The sequence below is a fragment of the Rhinoraja longicauda genome, chromosome 4, assembly GCF_053455715.1.
Source record: "Rhinoraja longicauda isolate Sanriku21f chromosome 4, sRhiLon1.1, whole genome shotgun sequence".
NCBI lineage: Eukaryota > Metazoa > Chordata > Chondrichthyes > Rajiformes > Arhynchobatidae > Rhinoraja > Rhinoraja longicauda.
This window is the reverse complement of record NC_135956.1, coordinates 13,130,682-13,156,526: the sequence shown is the minus strand read 5'-3', so window position 1 is coordinate 13,156,526 and position 25,845 is coordinate 13,130,682. Positions and strand designations below refer to the sequence as shown.

Below are 25,845 nucleotides of genomic sequence, written 5' to 3'. Positions count from 1 at the left end.
CACCTCACACTTATCAGCATTAAACTCCATCTGCCATCTTTCAGCCCACCCTTCCAAAAGGCCCAAGTCTCTCTGTAGACTTTGAAACTCTACTTCATTATTAACCACACCACCTATCTTAGTATCATCTGCATATTTACTAATCCAATTTGCCACACCATCATCCAGATCATTAATGTAAATGACAAACAACAGTGGACCCAACACAGATCCTTGGGGTACTCCACTAGACACTGGCCTCCAACCTGACATACAATTGTCAACCATTACCCTCTGGTATCTCCCATTCAGCCATTATTGAATCCATCTTGCAACCTCACTATTAATACCCAACGATTTAACCTTCTTAATCAACCTTCCATGTGGAACCTTGTCAAATGCCTTACTGAAGTCCATATAGACAACATCCACAGCCTTGCCCTTATCAATTTCCCTGGTAACCTCTTCATAGAACCTTTCAAATGAGTCACTCAATTAATGTCTAGTTTACATCTCCATTATTCATTGACTTTATACCTACTTTGGGCCCAACTTAAAAAATTAGAAACAAAGAAAAATAGGTGCATGAGTAGGCCATTTGGCCCTTCGAGCCAGCACCGCCATTCACAATATGATCATGGCTGATCATCTAAAATCTGTACTCTGTTTCTGCTTTTTCCCTATATCCCTTCGTTCCTTTAGCCCTAAGAGCTAAATCTAACTCTCTCTTGAAAATATCCAGTGAATTGGCCTCCACTCCCTACTGTGGCAGAGAATTCCAGATTCACAACTCTCTGGGTGAAGAAGTTTTTCCTCATCTCAGTCCTAAATGGCCTATCCCTTATTCTTAAACTGTGACCCCTGGTTCTGGACTCCCCCAACATCGGGAATATTTTTCCTGCACTAGCCTGTCCAATCCTTTAAGAATTTTATATGTTTCTACAGTGCCCTCCATAATGTTTGGGACAAAGACACATCATTTATTAATTTAGTGCTCCACAATTTGAGATTTGTAATAGAAAAAAATCACATGTGGTTAAAGAGCACATTGTCAGATTTTATTAAAGGGTATTTTTAAACATTTTGGTTTCACCATGTAGAAATTACAGCAGTGTTTATACATCGTTCCCCCCCCCCCCCGCCCCCCAGTTCAGGGCACCATAATATTTGGAACACATGGCCTCACAGGTGTTTGTAATTACTCAGGTGTGTTTAAATGCCTCCTTAATGCAGGTATAAGAGAGCTCACAGCACCTAGTCTTTCCTCCAGTCTTTCCATCACCTTTGGAAACTTTTATTGTTGTTTATCAACATGAGGACCAAAGTTGTGCCAATGAAAGTCAAAGAGGCCATTGTGAGACTGAGAAACATGAATAAAACTGTTTGAGACATCATTAAGCAGAAAGAGAGCATTGGTGAACTTACTAATCGCAAAGGGAATGGCAGGCCAAGGAAGACTTCCACAGCTGATGACAGAAGAATTATCTCCATAATAAAGAAAAATCCCCAAATACCTGTCTGACAGATCAGAAACACTCTTCAGTCAGGTGTGGATTTGTCAATGACCACTGTTCGCAGAAGACTACATGAACAGAAATACAGAGGCTACACTGCAAGATGCAAACCACTGGTAGCTACAAAAATAGGATTGCCAGGTTACAGTTTGCCAAGAAGTATTTAAAAGAGCAACCACAGTTCTGGAAAATGATCTTGTGGACAAAGATTATGTGTCCCAAAGATTATGGTGCCCTGAAATGGGGGGACTAGGTATAAACACAGCTGTAATTTTTACATGGTGAAACCAAAATGTATAAAAATGGCCTTTATTAAAATATGACAACGTTGTGGCGGATCAGGCCACTCCTTGGGTCAGCCCCCTCGTTACGTGACGGACAGGCGAAAGGGGTTAAAAGCCAGACCAAGGGAAGGCGTATCTTATCCCTAGGAGAACTACGCTGTGGGCAGGAGCTCACAGCCTAATAAAAGAATCTTACTAAACACTGCCTGGCGTCTTGCCTTTTCTCTGGCCTCCGCCAGGCCACTACAACGTGCAGGCCTCCGCCAGGCCACTACAGCGGCAAATAAATAAATGATGGATTTTTGTCCCAAACATTATGGAGGGCACTGTATTAGATCCCCTCTCATCTTTCTAAATTCCAGTGAATATAAGCCGTCGACCCATTCTTTTATTATATGTCAGTCCTGCCATCCTGGGAATTAACTTGGTGACCCTACGCTGCACTCCCTCAATATCAATAATGTCCTTCCTCAAATTAGGAGACCAAAATTGCACACAATACTCCAGGTGCGGTCTCATTAGGACCCTGTACACCTGCAGTAGGACCTCCTTGCTCCTAAACTCAAATCATCTCGCAATGAAGGTCAACATGCCAATAGCTTTTTTTCTCTATCTGCTGTACCTGCACCTGCTTATTGCCAGAAAACTATTTCTAACCGCATATCTTGACTATTGAGACTGAATTACATGCATAAACACACACATACATAGTTCACATAATTCCACTCAAACACTGTGCAATGTCCATTTTAGAAAGTTTAAGGCACAAACTTAAAGGATAACACTTTCTGTTACTACAAAAATGTTGTTCCTATATTGTTTTGCATTAATTAGGAACAGTAGTCAACAAATGTTTATGTGTTTTATTACCTTATTTATAAAATACTGCATGCACTTCAGCAAAGCAACAGTTAATGGATTTATGATTAGTCTGGGACAAATTTTATTACATTCAATGGCTGATGTTTTTTAATTTTTAAAGTAGGTAATCATACTATGTCAACAACAAGAACCAAATCTTTTCCTGACATGTTTTTGCTTAATCAAAAAGATGGTATGCAATATTATACAAGAAGATTTTTAAAATGATTAATAAATTAAGCATCATTTACTATTGCCACCATAATACTCTGAAGATCTCAATGTAGGTATTTCAAATGCTTTATTTTTACAAAGCAACTACCTAAAAGTATGAAAGTATTGAAAATATAACATACAGAACTTGGTTTTATTGCTCAACTATTATGCATTTTTGTTCAATTTCACAGGAGTAATTTGAAAACATCAGGCCTGGACAGAGAAATTTCAATGGTGCATGTGTGAAGCTTGCAATTTGTTGCATCACATTCCTTCGTTTTGGCTGCCAGAAAAAGCAAACTTCAGGGATTGTATGACAAAGTTTAACCAAAATAAAACTGGGATACATTCCAAGTAACATATATGCAACATTTGTCTTAAGCATATGGCAATTTAGCAGCAACAAAAACATGTACGCTTGCTGAAACCATTGTGCAATATGCACATCCTGACATCATTATCCTCCTTGGACCTAACCAGTCTATAAAGTTGATTTGCATTAACTTGAGAATGTCTTTTATTTTGAAAGATTTGTAGATCATCGGATGTTCCGTGCTGGATAACTGATCAGTCTATGCAAAGGTGTGCTCAGGATAGCTAACTTTTATTGCTCCCCAATAACAAGCTCGGATTAGGCAGATTAGGCCTATGAGATAGGCAAAAGCCCAGGAAACATATGTTGCAGGGTAACGTCTCGCAAAGTCTTGGGTCCCAACCTGCAAGAAAAACATAATAGTTAAGTCATTAAAACCAATGTTAAGACAAGTATTTACTCCATTATGAGCTATTATTCCCCATCATATGGTGGAAAGCTAAAATCATAACAGGTTTAATCTATAAAAAGTTAATTTATTGGTCAGCTATCACAAATTAGTTCATAAACTGGGCAAACTAATAGAAAGCTATCACACAACACAGAAAGCTATTCATAGCACCTGTAAATTAATTAAATATATTTCCACGAACATTCCTGACCAACTGAGGAAAATAAAAGGAGTCAATCATAATATAAATATCAATGAGAGAACACATTTTTAACATTCTGGATCTTTTTTTTTTTCAGAAGGCATTAACTTCTTCCATGATAATTCCTAAGGCACTTCATATGCAATTCCTCTATCGTACTACTACCACTCTCCATGACCACTGAATTGTTTTCAATTTTTTAAGGGATTTTTTAGCATTCCATTTAATTCCTTGCTCTTTACTGTGTGGAAACTGGTCAGATGCCTTTTTTGGAATGCTGAGGGCTTTCTACAGACCACTTGGCATTTCCTCAAAGCAATATCAGCCTCACATTAAATGCAAAATAGCAAACACAGAAAAGAAAAAAAAAGAGCATTGGCCTACTAATCCTGAGTATCCAATGTTAACTACTGATTCTCCAGGTCAGGGTACCTACCTACCAGATGGTTGTGTGCCTTTTGAGAATACACAATGTGATGAGAAATTTAAAAAGAGAAATTAAGCTGTCAGTAGAGTAGTTTGCTACTTATATAACATTAAAAGGGTAAACATTACTTTGGTTGTTGAATGGTCCAAAATGGATGTGACATTACGATAGAAGGCATTGTTCAAATCACCTCTACTTTAGCAGTTATATGTCTGATTTGGGGTATAGGAAAACGGTAATTGTGCTTGAAACAGATCAGATTAGCAATGAGCAAGAAGATTGAAGTATGTACCCAAAGTATAATCAAGTAACAGAAAAAAAACTATTAAATTAAACAAATTAAAGACAACAGTTTGAAGGGCCTCGACCCGAAAAGTCACCCATTCCTTCTCTCCAGAGATGCTGCCTGACCCACTGAGTCACTCCAGCATTTTGTGTCTACCTTCGATTTAAACCAGCATCTGCAGTTCTTTCCTATACAGCCTGAAGGGGGAACAGAATTCTGATTAACCTATAATTCCAGTTGAGACCATGCACGTTTTTCTACTTTTACCAAAATATTTACATTTGTCATTCAAACAATTAATTGTGGCAGACATCCAAACTATTCTACTTTTTTGTTGGCTTCCAACTTGATCAACTCATTTCTGGTCAGCAGGAAGCCCATTACAGGAAATTGCACAGTTCTTCAGCATATCCTGGAGAAAGACGACTCCAATAATATCCCTATCCCATTGCTCAAAAGAGCAGCCTGCGGTGTATATGGCAGTGCACGAATAAAAAATACACATCATGGCAAAGATTGTTTAACCCAAATGTTTGCCTTGCATGACTCATTTCAACCAGAGTGTTACCTATGAACCCATTTGTTCTACATCCCAATATCAAAAACAGATCTGCTCAGATTAAGGCACTCCAAATAATGCAGGAAGCTTGCACATTTACAGCTGGAAATATACTGTCCCTTTTTATGTTAAGGGAAAATACATTAGAGAATAGAGGCAGCACAGTGGCGCAGCAGTACAACTGCTGCCTTACAGCGCCAGAGCTCCCCGCGTTTGATCCTGACCACAGGTGTTGTCTGTACTGAGTTTGTACTTTCTCCCTGTGATCGCAAGGGTTTTCTCCGGGTGCTCTGATTTCCCTTCCCACCCCCCCCCCCCCCCCCCTCCCCACTCCAGAAACGTGTAGTTTGTAGGTCAAATGGTCTCTGTAAATTGCCCCTAATAGAACTAGTTAGTGTAGGGGTGATCGTTGGTCGACGAGGACTCGATGGGCCAGAGGGTCTGTTTCCATGCTGTATTTGTAAAGTAAGCTAAACATGTTAACTTTTACTTATTCCAAAAGCTGGACTTTTCAGCCTTTACTCAGGACAAACAACCCTAATAATCACTTGTAAAAAAGGTTCAGTCATTTACCTACATATGGAAGTAGGAGAAGGAGTAGTGGCTCCAGCTACTCTCATATTTTCTTTCTCGTGCAATGTTGGAAAAGGCCATTCAGCCCATTAAGTCTATGCCACCTCTCAGAATTCCTGTCAGTTCTCCATTTATTTCCCAATAACATACTCTCTCTCACATATCCATCCAGAATTTCCTTACACTCACCGACACTTGGGATAATTTACAATAGCTAATTTAGTATGTGGGTGGAAACTGCATCACCAGAGGAACACCAATGGCAACAGGATGGCAAATTATCACTATTTGACGTTTTGTTTTGGTTCTGTTAACTAATCTAAATCAACACCAATGTGTTTACACTGGATAACCAAAATGAGAAGGAAAGATAGCTTAACTCCAAAACCTGAAAAGTGTGACTAACAAATACATCCTTTAATTTATTTTCCACATTATATACACCCTTTTAGGGCAGAAAATTTGAGGTTTGAAATTAATCCCACGTTTCAAAGAAATGTGTTTTCCATTAAATGGTAGATGGGTGAAACAATCCCACAGAAAGTTATTTCTGGGCACCATGTTATAGGAAAGATATTTTGTCAAGCTTGAATGGGTTCAGAGAAGATTTACGAGGATATTGCCAGGACTAGAGGGTCTGAGTTATAGGGAGAGGTTTAGTAGGCCACGTCTCTATTCCTTGGAGTGCAGGAAGATGAGGGGTGATCTTTGAGGTGTGTAAAATCATGAGAGGAATAAATTGGGTAGATGCACAGAATCTCTTGCCCAAAGTAGGGGAATCGAGGTCCAGAGGACATAGGTTCAAAGTGATGGGGAAAAGATTTAATGGGAATCTGAGGGGTAACTTTTTCACACAAAGGGTGGTGGGTGTATGGAACCTGCCAGAGGTAGTTAAGGCTGAGACTATCCCAACGTTTTAAGAAACAGACAGATACATGGATAGGACAAGTTTAGAGGGATATGGACCAAGCGCAGGCAGGTGGGACTAGTGCAGCTGGGACATGTTGGCCGGTGTGGACGAGTTGGGCCGAAGGGCCTGTTTCCCACACTGTATCACTCTATGACTATAAAAGAAAAAGGCATGTTAATTAATTCCTTTCAAATGAAAATCAAACAAACAGAGAAGACGAATTAAAGATAGGACTGGTTACAGGAAACATGGTACCAACTAATAATATTTATTTTCTCTATATTCTTCTATTTCAGTCTGAAGAAGGGTCTCGACCCGAAACGTCGCCCATTCCTTCTTTCCCGAGTTGCTGCCTGACCTGCTGAATTACTCCAGCATTTTGTGAATAAATGCCTTTTATTTTCATGTGAGTTTGACAGAGTTGATAAAAATCTAGATCTATATTACTTAGTATATGTGCAAAAAACACAAAGTGCTGGAGAAATTCAGTGGGTCAGGCAGCATATGTGCAGGGAATTGACGATTATTCGTGTCAAGACCCTTCTTTAGCCTTCTTACTTAGAACATGTTCCAAGTTTGTTTTAATCAATAGAAAAGATAATTTTTCAAACATGTTCCATACACCTTAAGACAAATCTGGGTAAATGTGAGGGAATTAGTTTCCAAAATTTGGATGAAATCAGGGTTATGTGAATAAACTAAACCAACTACTATTTGGGGGAATTGCTAGATTGGCAACCTGAATCACACACAAGGTGGATGTTGCAAACGTCTTCAGATGTTGTCACTACCTCATTCTGAATGTGTTTCTTTCCTGCATTCCTCACACACTCCTGCAGTGGAGCGTGATTCTGCAATTTCACTGCAGTTACAGTGGGAAATCAGTTGAAGGAAACTGCCAGGTTAGATCAGCCACATGAGCGATGAATGTATTCATTTCAAAAGACAGTAGCAGCTCAGTGTGAAAGGCATTAGCTGAATGTAGTTATTCATTTGAATGTTTTTAAAAAAATTCAGAGTATTTTTCAATGTTTCAAAAAAATGTCAGGCATTTACAAACATTCAAGATCTTTTGATAGGTTGGCTTAACTAGATGAAGGAAGTCCTGCACTCCAAATGTTTTGCCAATCTTTACTTTAGAGATACAGCTTGGAAACAGGTTCTTCGGCCAACAAGTTCACGTCGACCAGTGATCACCCCGTTTACTAGCACCATCCTACACATTAGAGATAAATTACAAAAGCCAATTAACCGACAGTACGTCTTTGGAGTGTGGGAGGAAACCAAAGCACCCAGAGAAACCCCACGCAATCACAGGGAGAGCATCCAAACTCTGCAGACAGCACCCGTAATCAGGATTGAACCAGTCTCCACCGCTGTGTCACCCTAGTGCTTGCTTCCAGGATCAAGTTCCAATGACAAGTGTGGGCAGGGGAATGGCGAACACATCTTGCCCAATAATCACTGAAGCAGGTCAGATGGAAACATTCTACTTATTGTGCACCATCGAACTAAGCAAATCAAACACCAAGTGTGCTGCAATTTATCTTATGCAGAAATTAGCTTTCTTGGATAGCTGGTTATCCAGGACTGATGTGCTAGAATGCTGAGAAATAAATTCTGCTCTCTGTATCTTCCTCGTTGCTCTATCTATTATATTTGAGTTTGACTTGAATGTCGCTCATATGGTACATCTGATCTGTTTGGATAACATGCAAAACAAAGCATTTCACAGGTAGTCATGATGCAGTTCTATCGGACTTTGGTTAGGCTGCATTTGGAATATTGCATGCAGTTCTGGTCGCCCCATTGCAGGAAAGATGTGGAAGCTTTGGAGAGGGTGCAGAGGAAATTTACTAGAATGCTGGCTGGATTAAAAGGTTCCAGCTACAGGAAGAGGTTGGATAGACTTGAATTGTTTTCTCTGGAACATTGCTCTTGAGAGGAGACTCGATAGAAGTCTATAACATCATGCGAGGCATAGATTGGGTGGACAGTCAGGACCTCCCCCCCGCACCCCCCTCCCCCCAAAGTAGAAATGTCCAACACTAGAGGGCATAGCTCTAAGGTGAAAGAGGAACATTTTAACGGAGATGTGCAGAGCAAGTTATTTCTGGCACAGAGGGTGGTGGGGGCCAAGAACGCATTGCTAGGGGTGGCGTTGGAAGCAGATACGACAGTGCCGTTCAAGAGGCTTTTGGACAAGCACATTGAAATGCAGGCAATAGCGGGATATGGATCATGTGAAGGAAGATGAGATCAGTTTAACTTGTCATCGTGCTCGGCACAAACATTGTGGGTCAAAGGGTCCGTTCCTGTGCTGCACTGTTCTATGTTTTCTGTACCATCAGTACACATGGGGCGGCATGGTGGCACAGTGGTACAGTTGCTGCCATAACAGCGAATGCAGCGCCGGAGACTCGGGTTCGATCCTGACTACGGGTAATGACTGTACGGAGTTTGTACAATTTCCCCGTGACCGTGTGTGTGGGTTTTCTCCGAGATCTTCGGTTTCCTCCCGCACTCCAAAGACGTACAGGTATGTGGATTAATTGACTTGGTAAAATGTAAAATTGTCCCCAGTATGTGTAGGATAACGTTAATGTGTTGGGATCGCTGGTCGGCACGGACCCGGTGGGCCTGTTTCCGCGATGTATCTCCAAACTAAACTAAACCCGAAACATTAAGTTCAGAAAATGGCTTCTCAATTTGAATCATGCTGCTGCAACAAATAACCTATCAAATCTAGAGATTTATTCACAAGAATAAATTGAAGGATTTCAAACAATACTTTTCCATCCTCAAATTACCTATGAGGCTGAACGTTTCCAAATGTATCTTTTGCACTCTCTATAGGTGCACGGTGGTGCAGCAGTAGAGTTGCTGCCTTACAGTGCCAGAGACGGGGGCTCACGTTGTCAACCTCCTCGTGGTGAGCTCTGTCAACTGTCAGGCGAACGACAACAAACAGAGATAGCAGAAGCAGAAGCAGCTTCATAACTTCTGCTGCCTCAAACGCAAGAAGAAGTGCCAGAGACCCCAGTTTGATCCTGACTACGGGTGTTGTCTGTACAGCGTTTGTACGTTCTCCCTGTGACCTGCATGGGCTTTCTCCGGGTGCTCCGATTTTCACACACACTCCAAAAATGTACAGGCTTGTTGGTTAATTGGCTTGGTATAATTGTAAATTGTCCCTAGTGTGTGTACAATAGTGTAAGTGTGCAGGGATCGCTGGTCGGCACGGACTCAGTGGGCCATTGTCACCATCTTGGTTACAATTCCCACCCATAGCTGCCATTACATATTACCTTCAATCAGGACTTAAATATTTTCATCCACTGATAAGCACCAAACCATCTGTCTGCAAATATCATGGTCCATATCACAGGCAGTAATATAAAAAATAATTAAACTTCTCTAGCTCCAGTCAGGTGTGCTGAATCTTCTGAGGAACATAATTAACATTATATTGCCCTTATTGTGTAATATTACTAAACATAAACAACCTCTAGTTTAAATGGTCATCATGCATTAAAATATACCACTGCATACTGTTAGCAAAATTAAACAAACTCTTGTTTTGAGAAAATAGGAATGTTTAAGAGCCAGGTACACTTGTTACATATGTATAGCAGTTTGCACATCTATAACTCTGTTATCATGGTTACAATTCATAGTTTTAGTTAATCTTTTAAAATAAATAAAACCGTATAACAGGGCATATTATTGGTCAAGATATTCATTTTAATAATTTGATCATTTTGATCTAAAATTATTTAATCCTATTTATATGATACATATTTTCTGTGGTCATTATGAAATTAAGAATGCTTTCAAACAGAAATACAGGTCCACCACTGATTTTACGGCACCCTTGGTTCCAGAGCCTTGCAGTATTATCCGTTTTGCTGGACCAACAGAGGTCACGGCCTTGGGGGGGGGGGCAACAAAGATGGCGGCGGACGTCGGTTGTGGTAACAGATCTGCCGGCTCTCAGGGGGGTAATTCGACCCGCCGATTGGCGCAGAAGTCCCGATGTGGTCGAGATCGGCCGCCTCACCCAGCCTAGGCATCACATTTTCATGGGAACTCTTGATTAGTACAAGTGTCAGAGGTTATGGGGAGAAGGCAGGAGAATGGAGTTACGAGAGACAGTTCAGCCATGATTGAATGGCAAAGTAGACTTGATGGGCTGAATGGCTTAATTCTACTATCACATGACATCTTGGGGGGGTGGGGGAATTTCAAGTGCGCTCTTGTAATTTTGTCCGGATTAAAGGTGGTGCCGGACCACCGGTTGCTGGAAAATCGGTGGTGGGTCTGTAGTCATAATTGAGAATTCACTTAGAAACACCAAGCAAAACAGGAATAACATAATACACAGTAAACTTCACAGGATTAAGTTCTACTTACAGTTAAACCAACTCCAATGAAAACACATATCATTCCAACAGTAACATACGCACAGCAACGCCTTCGTGGCAATGCACTGCCAACAGATGATCTAAGAGAAACCAAAATAAAATGCGATTTATGTTGCAGTTGTACAGGTCTCGACAACAGTCTGCCTGTCCTTTCTTCTGTTTTTGTTATTTTAAGTATGTGTTAAAAGTATGTTTTATTGTTCCTTGGTTTGTTTTATGTGGGGGTTGGGAGGGAAACGTTTTACAAAAATCTCCTACCTCGACGGAGATGCGATTTTTTTCCGTATCGTATCTCCGTCCCCACTGCGGTCTAACATTGTGGATTTGGCAGCCTTTCCTGGAGACCGACCCGGCGCTCCAAACCACGGGAGTCTACGGGACTTTAACATCGCGGAGCTTGCGATCCCTTTGCCACGGATCAAAGTTCCAACCGCGGGGCCTGTGGACTTTAACATTGTGAAGCCCGTGGTCTTTGGTAAGAAGAGGCCGACTCGGGAGCTCCATGCCGCGGAGAGAGTTTCAACCGCCCCGACGCGGAAATTCGATCACACCGACGGGGGCTTCGATCATCGACTGCCGTGGCTTCGATCGCCCCGACTGCAGATGGTTTGACTGCCCCGACCGCGGGAGAACAAAGAGGAAGAAGCTTGAACTTTATTGCCTTCCATCACAGTGAGGAATGTGGAATCCACTGTGGTGGATGTTTATGTTAACTTTTATTTTATGTGGTTTTGTGACTTGTTTCACTTAGTATGGCTATATGATAACTCAAATTTCACTGTACCTTAACTGGTACATGTGACAATAAACTGACCTTGAAACCTTTATCCATATTTTTTAAAGAATACTTCCATAATCTGACACACAAAATTCATTTATGAAAAACACTTGTCAATTGAAGATTCTACTATCTTAATTTACAAAACACTATCACAGGATTAAATTTCTACGGATCATCTACACCGATGAGCCAAAACATTATGACCACTGACAAGTGAAGTGAATAATATTGATTATCTTGTTACAATGGTACCTGTCTAGGGGTGGGATATATTAGGCAGCAGATGAACAGTCAGTTCTTGAAGTTGATGTGTTGGATGCAGGAGAAATGGGCAGGAGTAAAGACCTGAGGGACTTTGACAAGGCCCAAATTGTTATGGCCAGACGACTGGGTCACAGCATCTCTGAAATGACAAGGCTTGTGGGGTGCTGCTAATGGATCTGCTGCTAATTTGGTGCCAGATACCACAGGACACCTTCAGGGGTGTTGTGGAGTCCATGCCTCGGCGGATCGGCGGTTTTGGTGGCACACGGAGGACCAACAGCATATTAGGCAGGTAGTCATAATGTTTTGGCTCATTGGTGTATTTCATTGTTATATTCAACAATCAATTTTAATTCCTGCTTATATTAATGAGGTTTAAAAAGAGGGAATTAATTTCATTTTTTGTGCTCAGATGCACACACTATTTGTACACAAATGACCCATCGAAGGTCATAGATAGTATTACGAGCAGTTGTTAGATGATACAAAGCAGATATGCCATCAAAACAAGTCTGAATGGTCCCGACCCGAAACGTCATCTATGCATGTTCTCCAGAGATTCTGCCTGACCCACTGAGCTATTCCAGCACTTTTTCTGCCATCAAATAATGGCCATGAGAACTTTTGAGTGTCAACAGCAGGAGAAATGCACACCATCCCGATCTATAAGCTCATAACCCAGCATATCCATCATTACCTTTGCAATCAAGCCTGGAATCATTGTTACTTCAATGAAGACCACAGATGGGTATGCCAGGAGCAGTGTGGAATACCTGAATACAAGTCACCAAACTGTAGAAGCTCCAACAGAGGGTGTTGAGGGCACACTAAATTTCAAAAGCAACATTCGATAGACAATAGACAATAGGTGCAGGAGTAGGCCATTCGGCCCTTCGAGCCAGCACCGCCATTCAATGTGATCATGGCTGATCATTCTCAATCAGTACCCCGTTCCAGCTTTCTCCCCATACCCCCTGACTCCGCTATCCTTAAGAGCTCTATCTAGCTCTCTCTTGAATGTATTCAGAGAATTGGCCTCCACTGCCCTCTGAGGCAGAGAATTCCACAGATTCACAACTCTCTGACTAAAAAAGTTTTTCCTCATCTCTGTTCTAAATGGTCTACCCCTTATTCTTAAACTGTGGCCCCTGGTTCTGGACTCCCCCAACATTGGGAACATGTTTCCTGCCTCTAACATGTCCAACCCCTTAATAATCTTATACGTTTCGATAAGATCCCCTCTCATCCTTCTAAATTCCAGTGTATACAAACCTAGTCGTTCCAGTCTTTCAACATATGACAGTCCCGCCATTCCGGGAATTAACCTAGTAAACCTACGCTGCACGCCCTCAATAGCAAGAATATCCTTCCACAAATTTGGAGACCAAAACTGTACACAGTACTCCAGGTGCGGTCTCACTAGGGCCCTGTACAACTGCAGAAGGACCTCTTTGCTCCTATACTCAACGCCTCTTGTTATGAAGGCCAACATTCTATTGGCTTTCTTCACTGCCTGCTGTACCTGCATGCTTCCTTTCAGTGACTGATGCACTAAGACATCCAGATCACGTTGTACGTCCCCTTTTCCTAACTTGACACCATTCAAATAATAATCTGCCTTCCTATTCTTACCACCAAAGTGGATAACCTCGCACTTATCTACATTAAACTGCATCTGCCATGCATCCGCCCACTCACACAACCTGTCCAAGTCACCCTGCAACCTAATAGCATCTTCCTCACAGTTCACACTGCCACCTAGCTTTGTATCATCGGCAAATTTGCTAATGGTACTTTTAATCCCTTCATCCAAGTCATTGATGTATATTGTAAATAGCTGCGGTCCCAACACCGAGCCTTGCGGTACCCCACTAGTCACTGCCTGCCATTCTGAAAGGGACCCATTTATCCCCACTCTTTGCTTTCTGTCTGTCAACCAACTTTCTATCCATGTCAGTACCCTACCTCCAATACCATGTGCTCTAATTTTGCCCACCAATCCCCTATGTGGGACCTTGTTGAAGGCTTTCTGAAAGTCGAGGTACACCACATCCACCGGCTCTCCCCTGTCAATTTTCCTAGTTACATCCTCAAAAAATTCCAGTAGATTAGTCAAGCACGATTTCCCCTTCGTAAATCCATGCTGACTCGGAACGATCCTGTTACTGCGATCCAAATGCTCCGCAATTTCGTCTTTTATAATTGACTCCAGCATCTTCCCCACCACTGATGTCAGACTAACTGGTCTATAATTTCCCATTTTCTCTCTCCCTCCTTTCTTGAAAAGTGGGATAACATTAGCTACCCTCCAATCCACAGGAACTGACCCGGAATCTATAGAACATTGGAAAATAATCACTAATGCGTCCACAATTTCTAGAGCCACCTCCTTAAGCACCCTGGGATGCAGACCATCAGGCCCTGGGGATTTATCAGCCTTGAGTCCCATCAGTCTACCCAAAACTTTTTCCTGCCTAATGTGGATTTCCTCCAGTTCCTCTGTCACCCTAGGATCTCTGGCCACTAGAACATCTGGGAGATTGTTTGTATCCTCCTCAGTGAAGACAGATCCAAAGTATCGGTTCAACTCGTCTGCCATTTCCTTGTTCCCCATAATAAATTCCCCTGCTTCTGTCTTCAAGGGACCCACATTTGCTGTGACTATTTTTTTCCTCTTCACATGCGTGCTATTTTCATGATATTTATTTTAGTTGTTTATCTTTTTTAAAATATTTTACCTTGTATGTATCGTTAGCTTTTAGAAATGTTTGAATGGTGCACTGACTGGCTGACATTTTACAATTTCGTTGTACATGGCTCATGTTACAATGACAATAAAGGAACTATTCTATTCTATACCTAAAAAAGCTTTTACTATCCTCCTTTATATTATTGGCTAGTTTACCCTCGTACCTCATCTTTTCTCCCCGTATTGCCTTTTTAGTTTTCTTCTGTTGCTCTTTAAAAGAGTCCCAATCCTCTGGCTTCCCACTCTTCTTTGCTATGTTATACTTCTTCCCTTTTATTTTTATAGGTGTACCTCGACAAAGCTAAACAATTCAGAACTAACAGACCAAAGCTCTGTAAACTCATTACATCTGGCTATAAGTGCAAGAGGCCAGTTCAACAGATAATGGAAGGGGTCATCTCAAATAAATATTCCCTTCTTCATCAATAGCCTACTCAGTTATGCCCAGTTTAGGCTTCTCTCAGACCATATCACCCCCGTCCTTTATAAACTCCACTGGCTCCCCATCCCCCAGAGAATCCAGTACAAAATCCTCCTCATAACCTACAAAGCCCTCCATAACCTGGCCCCATCCTACCTGACCGACCTCCTCCACAGGCACACTCCCACCTGCACCCTCCCCTCTGCCGCTGCCAATCTCCTGTCCCCCCACGTCCAGACTAAACTCAGATCCTGGGGGGACAGGGCTTTCTCCATCACTGCTCCCACCCTATGGAACTCACTACCCCAAACCGTTAGAGACTCCCCCACACTCACCACATTCAAAACATCGCTGAAGTCTCACCTGTTCAGTACTGCCTTCAACCACTGAAGGTCACCTCACCTACTGTCTCCTTTCTCTGTTCATTTATTTATTTACTTATTTATCTATTTATTAATTTCCCTATGTTCTCAAAATCTCTGTAAAGCGTCTTTGAGTATATGAAAAGCGCTATATAAATAAAATGTATTATTATTATTATTATTATTTGTCTTCAGACATCACCATACCCTTAACTCAAACACACAGCTAAGTCTGAAGAAGGGTCTCAACCCATAACGTCTTCCTTCTCCCCAGAGATGATGCCTGTCCCGCTGAGTTACTCCAGCATTTTGTGTCTATCTTTGGTGTAAACCAGCATCTGCAGTTGCTTCCTACACAGCTCAGGATTTTATTCCAGAGATGAGGTGAGATTATTATCCACAACAACAAAATAGCATTTGACCAAGTCTAGGCATCAAGAAGTCCTGGCAAAACTAAAGTTAATGGACATTAAGGGTAAACCCTTCCATATGGTTGTGGCGAGACACAAAATGCTGGAGTAACTCAGTGGGTCAGGCAGCATCTCTGGAGAAAAAGAATATGTGACGTTCAGGTCTGAAGAAGGGTTCCGACCTGAAACGTCGCCTATTCTTTTTTTCCAAAGATGCTGCCTGACACACTGAGATACTCCAACATTTTGTGTCTATCTTCGGTAAAAACCAGCATCTGCAGTTCCTTCTTAAACATATGGTTGTAACTGTTGGATCTAGGTCATCCTCATCCCAGGATAATGCTGCTGTAGTTCCTCAGGGCAGAGCCCCTTGGCCCAACCATATTCAAACAAATCTTATTGAGAGACTTGTGATCCGCCATGATCACATTGATCATGGCGGTGCGGGCTCGAAGGACCGAGTGGCCTACTCCTGCACCTTGTGTCTATTGTCTATTGTCCAAATGTTCCTACTGGAGGTACTCCAGCTTTTTGTGTCTATTGTTAAACCTCTAACCTCATCCCAAAACCAACCTCCCTTGAGCTACCAGATTTCTCAGGATTAGAAAAGGTGGCCAGGAATTCAGAATGTAAACATTTATCACCATACATCACGTGTAACTTTGTTAGTGAGCAGGTCCTGCCTTTCCATTTAACTGTCCTGTCGTGGGCAATATTGTGAATTTTGTATTATCTATACATAATCTAATGATACTGAAAACATTTCAAAAGTGTAGAAGGAGCAGGTTGAAGTGAGAAACCTAAGGAACAGATGGCGGCTGAATCATGGATTGGTCTTTTTCTAACTCCCCCAACATGACCTAAACATGGGTTTGGCTGAGACCTATTCAAACAGGTCCAGGATGTTCTCAGCCAACTATCCAATCTTGCGTACCCACCCAGATTGTGCGTTCCAGACAGAATGGCAGGTCCCAATGAGTCAATTCCAAGTCATGGGCTTCAAAAGCAAGCCAACACAGTTAATAGGACAACATCAGAATCAGACCTTGCAGAGAAGAACTGAACTTACATCCTTTTGCAGTGTGGGCATTTTGCCAGTGTGTTGAATCTAACTTCCATCCACTGTAAATAAACCCAAAAAAAGAGGATTTATTCGAAATGTTTTTAATGCTCATAAACACAATTCAATTTCTTAAACATTGAAAGAAGTTTGAGATATCTTTCAAGTACAACATTATATATTTAGTTTAGAGATACAGCGCGGAAACAGTCCCTTCGGCCCACTGAGTCCGCGCCGACCAGCAATCCACACACACAAACAGTTTCTTCCCAGCTGTTATCAGGCAACTGAATCATTCTACCACAACCAGAGAGCAGTCCTGAACTACTATCTACCTCATTGGTGACCCTTGGACTATCCTTGATCAGATTTTGCTGGCTTTGCCTTGCACTAAATGTTATTCCCTTATTATGTATCTATACACTGTATATGGCTCGATTGTAATCATTCTTTTGTCTTTCCGCTGACTGGATAGCAGGCAACAAAAGCTTTTCACTGTACCTCATTACATGCGACGATAAAGTAAACTGCAAACTATCCCACACACACTAGGGACAATTTACAATTATACCAAGCCAATTAACCTGCAAACCTGTACATCTTTGGAGTATGGGAAGAAACCGGAGCTTCCCAGAGAAATTTCACACAGGTCACGGGGAGAACGTAAAACCTCCATACAGACAGCACCTGTAGTCAGGATCGAACCCGGGTCTCTGGCGCTCTGAGGCAGCAACTCTACCGCTGCGCCACCTATAGTTGATTTGGAGGACCATAATATTTCCCATAAGGTAATAACAAAATCTTAAGTCACTTAAAAAAAACTGTGGGCAGCTTGATTGTAATGACGTATAGTCTTTTCGCTGACTGGACAGCACACGAAAAAAAGCTTGTCACTGCACGTGCGACAATAATAAACTAAATTAAACATAGCACCGACATACATACCAGAAAGGTGTTGCCACAATGTCCACATACTACACGTGTACCTTCAGGTTGTACTGGCATGGCAGAATGCGCTGGCTGTTCCTCTGGGATCAGCATCACAGGGCCCAAATTTATTATCCGTCTGCTGTATGGAACAAGCACTACATTAGTTATCCATGGATAATCTTTGATAGCAATCTCAGAATTCTTTACATTCATTAGAGTCATTGAGTCAGACAGCTTGGAAACAGGCTATTCGGCCCAACTTGCCCACAGCGGCCAACATGTCTGAGCTACACTAGTCCCACTTGCCTGCATTTTGCCCATATACCTCCAAACCTGTCCTATCCATGTACCTGTCTCACAGTTTCTTAAACATAGATTGTTGCCTGGGTTTCAGCACTTAAGCTACAGAGAGAGATTGAACAGGTTGGGTCTTTATTCTTTGGACCGTAGAAGGTTGAGGGGGGACTTGATAGAGGTTTTTTAAATTTTAAGAGGGACGGACAGAGTTGACGTGGGTAAGCTGTTCCCTTTGAGAGTGGGGAAGATTCAAACAAGGGGACATAACTTCAGAATTAAGGGACAAAAGTTTAGGGGTAACATGAGGGGTAACTCAGAGGGTGGTGGCTGTATGGAATGAGCTTCCGGTGGAAGTGGTGGAGGCAGGCTCGATTTTATTATTTAAGAGTAAATTGGATAGGTATATGGATGGGAGGGGATTGGAGGATTATGGTCTGAGAGCATGGTAGATGGGACTAGGTCGGAGAAAGTGTTCGGCATGGACTAGAAGGACCAAACTGGCCTGTTTCCGTGCTGTAATTGTTATATGGTTATATGGTTATCGGGATAGTCCCAGCCTCAACTACCTCCTTTGGCAGCTCGTTCCGTACACCCACCACCCTTGGTGTGAAAAAGTTACCGCTCAGATTCCTATTAAATCTTTTCCCCTTCACCTTAAACCTATATCCTCTGGAACTTGCAACTGAAGTTAGTTCCTTGCACACCAGGCATGATTTTGTAGAGCTCGCCCACTGTAGATAGATATGAAATTCAATATTACATAGTTCAATGACAAATTAAATGTTCAAAATGACAAATTAAATGTCCAAAGGCCGGCGCGGTTGCGCAGTGGTAGAGTTGCTGCCTTACAGCGCCAGACACCCGAGTTCGATCCTGACTAAGTGTGCTTGTCTGTACGGAGTTTGTATGTTCTCCCCGTGACCTGCATGGATTTTTTCCGAAATCTTCGGTTTCCTCCCACACTCCAAAGACGTGCAGGTTTGTAGGTTAATTGGCTTGGTGTAAATTTTAAAGAAAAATTGTCCCGCGTACGTGCGTAGGTTAGTGTTAATGCGCAGGGATCGCTGATCGGTACAGATCGGTCAGCCGAAGGGCCTGTTTCCGCGCTGTATCTCTAAACTAAACTGGTAAAACTCTTTAAAAGAAAAGCAAATAAGCTCGACTAACCACCTTAAGTTTCACACTTCTGGAATTACAGGATGGAGCGTGATTCCGATCAGTGCGAGTTGGTGCATTTTGGTAAGACATACCAGGGTGGGACTTGCACAGTAAAGGGTCGGGGCCCAGCTGCGAAACACAGAAATCTGAAACTTTGCCAGCTAGTTTGATCAGATAGTTGGTTAATTTTTAATCACATCAAATGACAAGTAAATAGCAATCTTGTCACAACGATCCTATTATTGATTTATTTAAGAATATTTATCTCATTACCTCAAGTTCAGTAAAACAACATCGCAAATGTCCCTTTTTGTCAATCAACACTTAATACAGGTCCACCACTGATTTTCCGGCACTCTTGATTCCAGAGCCTTGCCAGATTTTCCGTGTTGCCGGACCAACAGAGGTCACGGCATCCGGGAGGAGCCCAGCAGAACCGGAATGGCTGCTGGCGGAGGGGGGGGGGGTGAGAGGAGCGAGATACCGACCCACAAAATCTGCATCGGACTTCAGCTCCGGGAACAGATCTGCTAGCTCCGGCCAGTCCTGAGTTCCGGGGCCCCGGCCGCAGGGGGCAAATTCGACCCGCCGATCCATCCAGCCTAGGCGCCACACTTTCCCGGGGACTGATTTCAAGTTGGCTCTCTGAATTTTGTCCAGATTAAGGGAGGTGCCGGGCCACCAGTTGCCCAGAAACTCGGTGGTGGACCTGCACTTTAAGATTTCAGCCAGTTCTTCATTTAAGAATGGCAACTTAACACCTAGAGTGCAGCAACTCAATACCAACCAGTTAGGCCTTGGACATTCAATGCGCCGTGATGTGTCCTTACAGATGAGCAGACAATTACAAGGACATCGTACATACTTCTTTCCAGCAGGAGGGTTTTTGATTGGCTGGAAAATATATATAAAGCTTTTAATTGAGATCAATAAACGTTTCTTTTACAAGTATTTCAAAAATAATGCGACAAATCAATCGCTCAAACATATTTGTTCATATTACTATACGGTAAACGCTCCTACAAAGGGCCATAGGGAGGGGAATTTATTCACAAAATGCTGCAGTAACTCAGCAGGTCAGGCAGCATCTCGGGAGAGAAGGAATGGGTAACGTTTCGGGTCGAGACCCTTCTTCAAACAGAAGGGCCTCGACCCGAAACGTCATCCATTCCTTCTCTCCTGAGATGCTGCCTGACCTGCTGAGTTGCTCCAGCATTTTGTGAATAAATACCTTCGATTTGTACCAGCATCTGCAGTTATTTTCTTACATAGGGAGGGGAATGGTGTCCGTTATTGCCGATTGTCCACTATAACCAAGTACGGCATTATTGTATAAGTAGTCCAAGTATCAGGGATTATGGGGAGAAGGCAGGAGAATGGGGTTGAGAGGGAAAGATAGATCAGCCATGATTGAATGGCGGAATATTCTTGATGGGCCGAATGGCCTAATTCTGCTCCTAGAACATATGAAGTCCTAAAAACAAACGACTGTAGTCGCTGGTTAATACACATAAGGACACAAAGTGATGGAGTAACTCAGCAGGTCAGAGAGCATCTCTGGAGAACATGGATAGATGACGTTTCAGGTCAGGACCATTCTTCAGACTGTCGGTCCAGAACTGGGCCTGGAATCCAGGTGGTTGAGGCGAGGATGGGCGGAGTCGATGGTCGCGGCCTGCTGGATGCAGGTAAGGGGCGGAGGAGGCAGCGGCAGGACTGGCCTGGAATTGGCCGAGGAAGCTGTGTGGGCCAGCGGTGGGGAAAGGGAAAAATAGTACCGAAGCAACATAACAGGATCTAGAACCGCCTGAACCGACCTGATCTTCCAGTTGTTAAACACATTCATTCTCCTTCCCATCCCCACACTGATCTTTCTACCCTAGGTCTCCTCCATTGTCAGAGTGAGGCTAAAGGCAAATTGGAGGAACAGCATCTTATATTTTGCTTGGGCAGCTTACAGCCCAGTGGTATGAATATAGAAATTTAGAAAAATAGGTGCAAGGGTAGACCATTCGACCCTTCGAGCCAGCACCGCTAATCATTATGATCATAGCTGATCATCTAAAACCAGTACCCCGTTCCTACTTTTTCCCCATATCCCTTGATTCCTTTAGTCCTAAGAACTAAATCTAACTCTCGAAAGCATCCAGTGAATTGGCCTCCACTGCCTTCTGTGGCAGAGAATTCCACAGATTCACAACTCTCTGGGTGAAAATGTTTTTCCTCATCTCAGTCCTAAATGGCCTACCTCTTATTCTTAAACTATGACCCCTGGTTCTGGAACTGTGACCCCTAGTCTCCCTATTGATTTCTTTAACTTCAAGTAACCCTGGCATTCCCTCTCTCTCTGTCCCTCCCCCACCAAAGTCGCGCCGGCTTCTCGTTTTCACCCAACAACCAGCTAACAATGGCCTGTTTCCTTTATCATCGTGACTTTTTTTGCATATCTTTCATTCATTGTTCCTTATCTCTCTACATCATCATCGATATCTCTTGTTTCCCTTTTCCCTGACTAGTCTGAAGAAGGGTCTCATCCCGAAACGTCACCCATTGCTTCTCTCCATAGAGGCTGCCTGTCCTGCTGAGTTGCTGCAGCTTTTTGTGTCAATCTAGAACAACGGAGCCCACTTGACTGCTCACACGTTCATCACCCAAAAAGCACAAGAACACCTAGATCTCTCTGTACTTCGCTCGAATGCAGGCTCTCCCCTTTTAGATAATAATCTGCCTTTTGATTTCTCTTACCAAAGTACATGACCTCACATTTACCCACATTAAACTCAGTTGCCCAGTCTATTTTCCCCACTCAATCTGTCTATCCATATCCTGTGACAGAACTACAGTATTCTTATTATAGCATTTCTTTATGCCTATTTTTGTACCCTCGGCAAATGTAACCTTGCATACTGTTCCTTCTTCCAGGTCATTGATATAAATAGTGAAGACCAAGAAATAATCCCAGCTGTATTCCACCTGTTACGTCCTTCCAGTTGGAATTTAGAAGGATGAGGGGGGATCTTATTGAAACATATAAGATAATTAGGGGATTGGACACATTAGAGGCAGATAACATGTTCCCAATGTTGGGGGAGTCCAGAACAAGGGGCCACAGTTTAAGAATAAGGGGTAGGCCATTTAGAACGGAGATGAGGAAGAACTTTTTCAGTCAGAGGGTGGTGAAGGTGTGGAATTCTCTGCCTCAGAAGGCAGTGGAGGCCAGTTCGTTGGATGCTTTCAAGAGAGAGCTGGATAGAGCTCTTAAGGATAGCGGAGTTAGGGGGTATGGGGAGAAGGCAGGAACGGGGTACTGATTGAGAGTGATCAGCCATGATCGCATTGAATGGCGGTGCTGGCTCGAAGGGCTGAATGGCCTACTCCTGCACCTATTGTCTATTGTCTATTGTCTATCCACTTAATCCAGCTCGCAGTTTTCTATGAGATGGCCAGAAATGGAGATCAGTAGGTTTTTAAAAAAGTTTAGTTTAGGGATACTGCGCGGAAACAGGCCCTTCGGCCCACAGAGTCCGTGCTGACTAGCGGTCCTCGTACACTAGCACTATCCTACACACACACGCACGCACACCAGGGACAAGTTACAGTTTTTACCAAAGCCAATTAACCTACAAAACCTCTTCATTTTTGGAGTGAGGGGAAAACAGGAGCACCAGGAGAAAACCCACGCGTTCGCAGAGAGAACACACAAACAGACAGCACCCACAGTCAGGATCAAACACGGGTCCCTGCCGCTGTAAGGCAGCAGTTTTACTGCTGCGTCACTGTGCTGCCCTGAGTGAAAGAGTCTTTTACCTAGAGTGGGGGAAATCAAGAACCAGGGGACACAGCTTGAAGTAGAAATATTTAATAGGAACCTGAGAGGGCAACCTTTTCCACACAGAGGGTGTGAAAAAGTTGGGCCGAACGGCCTGTTTCATGCCGTACGACTCTAACGTGGAATATGGTACTGTACAGCACTGGAACAGGCCCTTCGGCCCACAATCTCTGTGCCAAGCCCAACTCTTACCTGCATGCACATAATCCATATCCCTCCATTCCCTGCATAACCATGTGCCTATCCAAAAGTCTCTTAAATGTCTCTGTCATATCATAAGCACTTTCAAAACATGCACAAACTTCTTTACTGTTCGGCGAGCTTCTTCAAAAGAGATCAGATTTAAATTCCTGGACATTCTCTGTATGTCGTCAGACTAAAATTTAAATTAAGTGACTTATTAGTTTTTTTAAATCAAGAAATAAATGTACAGTCTATGGCAAGTCTTCAAAAGTTAATTTAAGCCCTGTATGTCTTCTATTGTCTACACCATGCATGGTCCACTACTGAATACAGTACCTCAACTTGAACCAGAAGAGGAAGCCCTCCTCCATGTTTTCCTGACAATATAAACAACTTTTATTAGGAATCTTTAGGTTAAGTACATGGCTACCCACTAGTTTTTTAAAAAAATGGTAATTATGTACAGCAATGTCTAAATCTCACCATTCTTCCACATTTCCAAACTTCATACGGCTGTGCAGGCCAAGTAAATTTACGTTTTTAAGGCGGAGATTGACAGATTCTCAATAAATAAGGGCATCAGGGGATATGGGGAGAAGGGTTTTGAGAGGGGAAGAGACCATCCTTGACTGAATGGCAGAGTCGGCCTGATGGCCTAATTCTGCTTGTATAATTTGTAACTATTTTGTGAAAAGGATGATGCATGTTTTATGCTAAACACAGATGACCTTTTTTTTGCAGCGGTGGAACAGCGGTAAAGTTGTTGCCCTACAGCGAATGCAGCGCCAGAGACCCGAGTTCGATCCTGGCTACGGGTGCTGTCGCTACACCGATTATACTGGAGTTTGTCTTGATTGTATTTATTTATGGTTCATAACTTCATAAGAGAAAGGAGCAGAATTAGGCAATTCGGCCCATCAAGTCTACTCCGCCATTCATTCATGGCTGATCTATCTCTCCCTCTCAACCCCATTCTCCTGCCTTTTCCCCATAACCCCTGTCGCTCATACTAATCAAAAATCTATCTATCTCTGCCTTAAAAATATCCATTGACTCGACCTCTTAACACCGTACGACACACTGGGGACAATTTACAATTTTGGTAACGTGGCACTATCTGATCTGTTGAATAGCATGCAAAACTAAAGTGTTTCACTGTACCTCTCTGTACATGTGACAATAATAAACCCAAACCTTGCTCCTGCCTTTGACATCCGCCTTCCTTAGTTAGGAAAGTGATAGAGAGTAAAATGTACAACTATAGAGGGACTTATTTCGCAAAATGCTGGAGTAACTCAACGGGTCAGGCAGCATCTCAGGAGAGAAGGAATGGGTGACATTTCGGGTTGAGATCCTTCTTCAGACTATAGAGGGATGTTGGTTCGCGGGAACTGCTCCAGTACATCGAGCGCGCGGGACGACCGGACTTTGAATAATGGCACCCAAAATGGCGGCGCCCGCATGTGTAATATATGCCAAAAGAATTTCACTGTGAAGTTGCATATGTGACAAATAAAGCACTATTGATGCAACATCATTTTACATATTACACGTATGTAATTACTATTTTTTATTTCAGCTCCCTTGTCTTACATCTGGTAAATGGATTTCAGAGTTAGTCAGTCATACAGCACGAAAACAGGCACTTCGACCCAACTTGCCCATGCCGACCAAGGTGCCCTATCTACACTAGTCCCATCTCAGTTCAGTTCAGTTTATTGTCACGTGCATCGAGGTACAGTGAAAAGCTTTTGTTGCATGCTATCCAGTCAGCAGAAAGACAATACATGATCTGCGCGTGTTTGAACCATATCCCTCTAAACCTTTCATATCCATGTACTTGTCCATGGCTTACAACTTTGTCAAAGGGAAGCGTTTTGGAATAGAAACATTGAAAATAGGTTTGGGGTAGGCCATTCAGCCCCGGAATATGACCATGGCTAATCATCCAAAATCAGTACCCCATTCCTGCTTTCTCCCCATATCCCTTGATTCCGTTAGCCTTCAGAGCTATATCTAACTCTCTCTTGAATACATCTTGAATTAACGATAAGGAATGGCAGTGTACCTACTATATCCCCTTGCATTCCTGATGCTCCAAGCTGCACACTGAAGTTATGTCCTTGGTTTATAAACTACGCAATGCCAGCTATTAAGACTTCTCCAAATAAACTGAAGCTTTGACTGAATCTACCTTGCATCCAGAATAAATATTTTTTCTAGACAGTTGACAAATAATAGTAAATTGTGCATTCATCACAGATCTAATCCTTAGGGAAATTCAGCAACAACTTTTTCACATGGGGAAAAAAAAGGTCCTGTCATGAGAAGTGATTTGTATTCAAGGGATTTCGAAAACTAAGCAAAGTCAGACGGACTGGAATATGATCACGAAAAATTGT

At 42.6% G+C, this 25,845-nt stretch overlaps 2 protein-coding genes across 2 annotated transcripts in view; one reads left to right on the top strand and one right to left on the bottom strand.

Moving 5' to 3' along the window:
• The window catches only part of otud6b (OTU deubiquitinase 6B), a 79,735-nt gene that overhangs the window by 13,717 nt on the left and 40,173 nt on the right, over positions 1–25,845 (top strand). The gene's annotated exons all lie outside the window — the stretch shown is intronic.
• Positions 1,144–25,845, bottom strand: part of pip4p2 (phosphatidylinositol-4,5-bisphosphate 4-phosphatase 2) — a 29,158-nt gene continuing 4,456 nt past the window's right edge. Inside the window, exons 3-7 of the mRNA XM_078398413.1 lie at positions 20,219–20,325; positions 17,992–18,115; positions 17,056–17,108; positions 10,989–11,079; positions 1,144–3,570 (exon numbers count right to left, since the gene is read on the bottom strand). Coding sequence (XP_078254539.1) covers positions 3,427–3,570; positions 10,989–11,079; positions 17,056–17,108; positions 17,992–18,115; positions 20,219–20,325 — 519 coding nt within the window. The 3' untranslated portion in view covers positions 1,144–3,426. The remainder of the gene's footprint in view (positions 3,571–10,988; positions 11,080–17,055; positions 17,109–17,991; positions 18,116–20,218; positions 20,326–25,845) is intronic.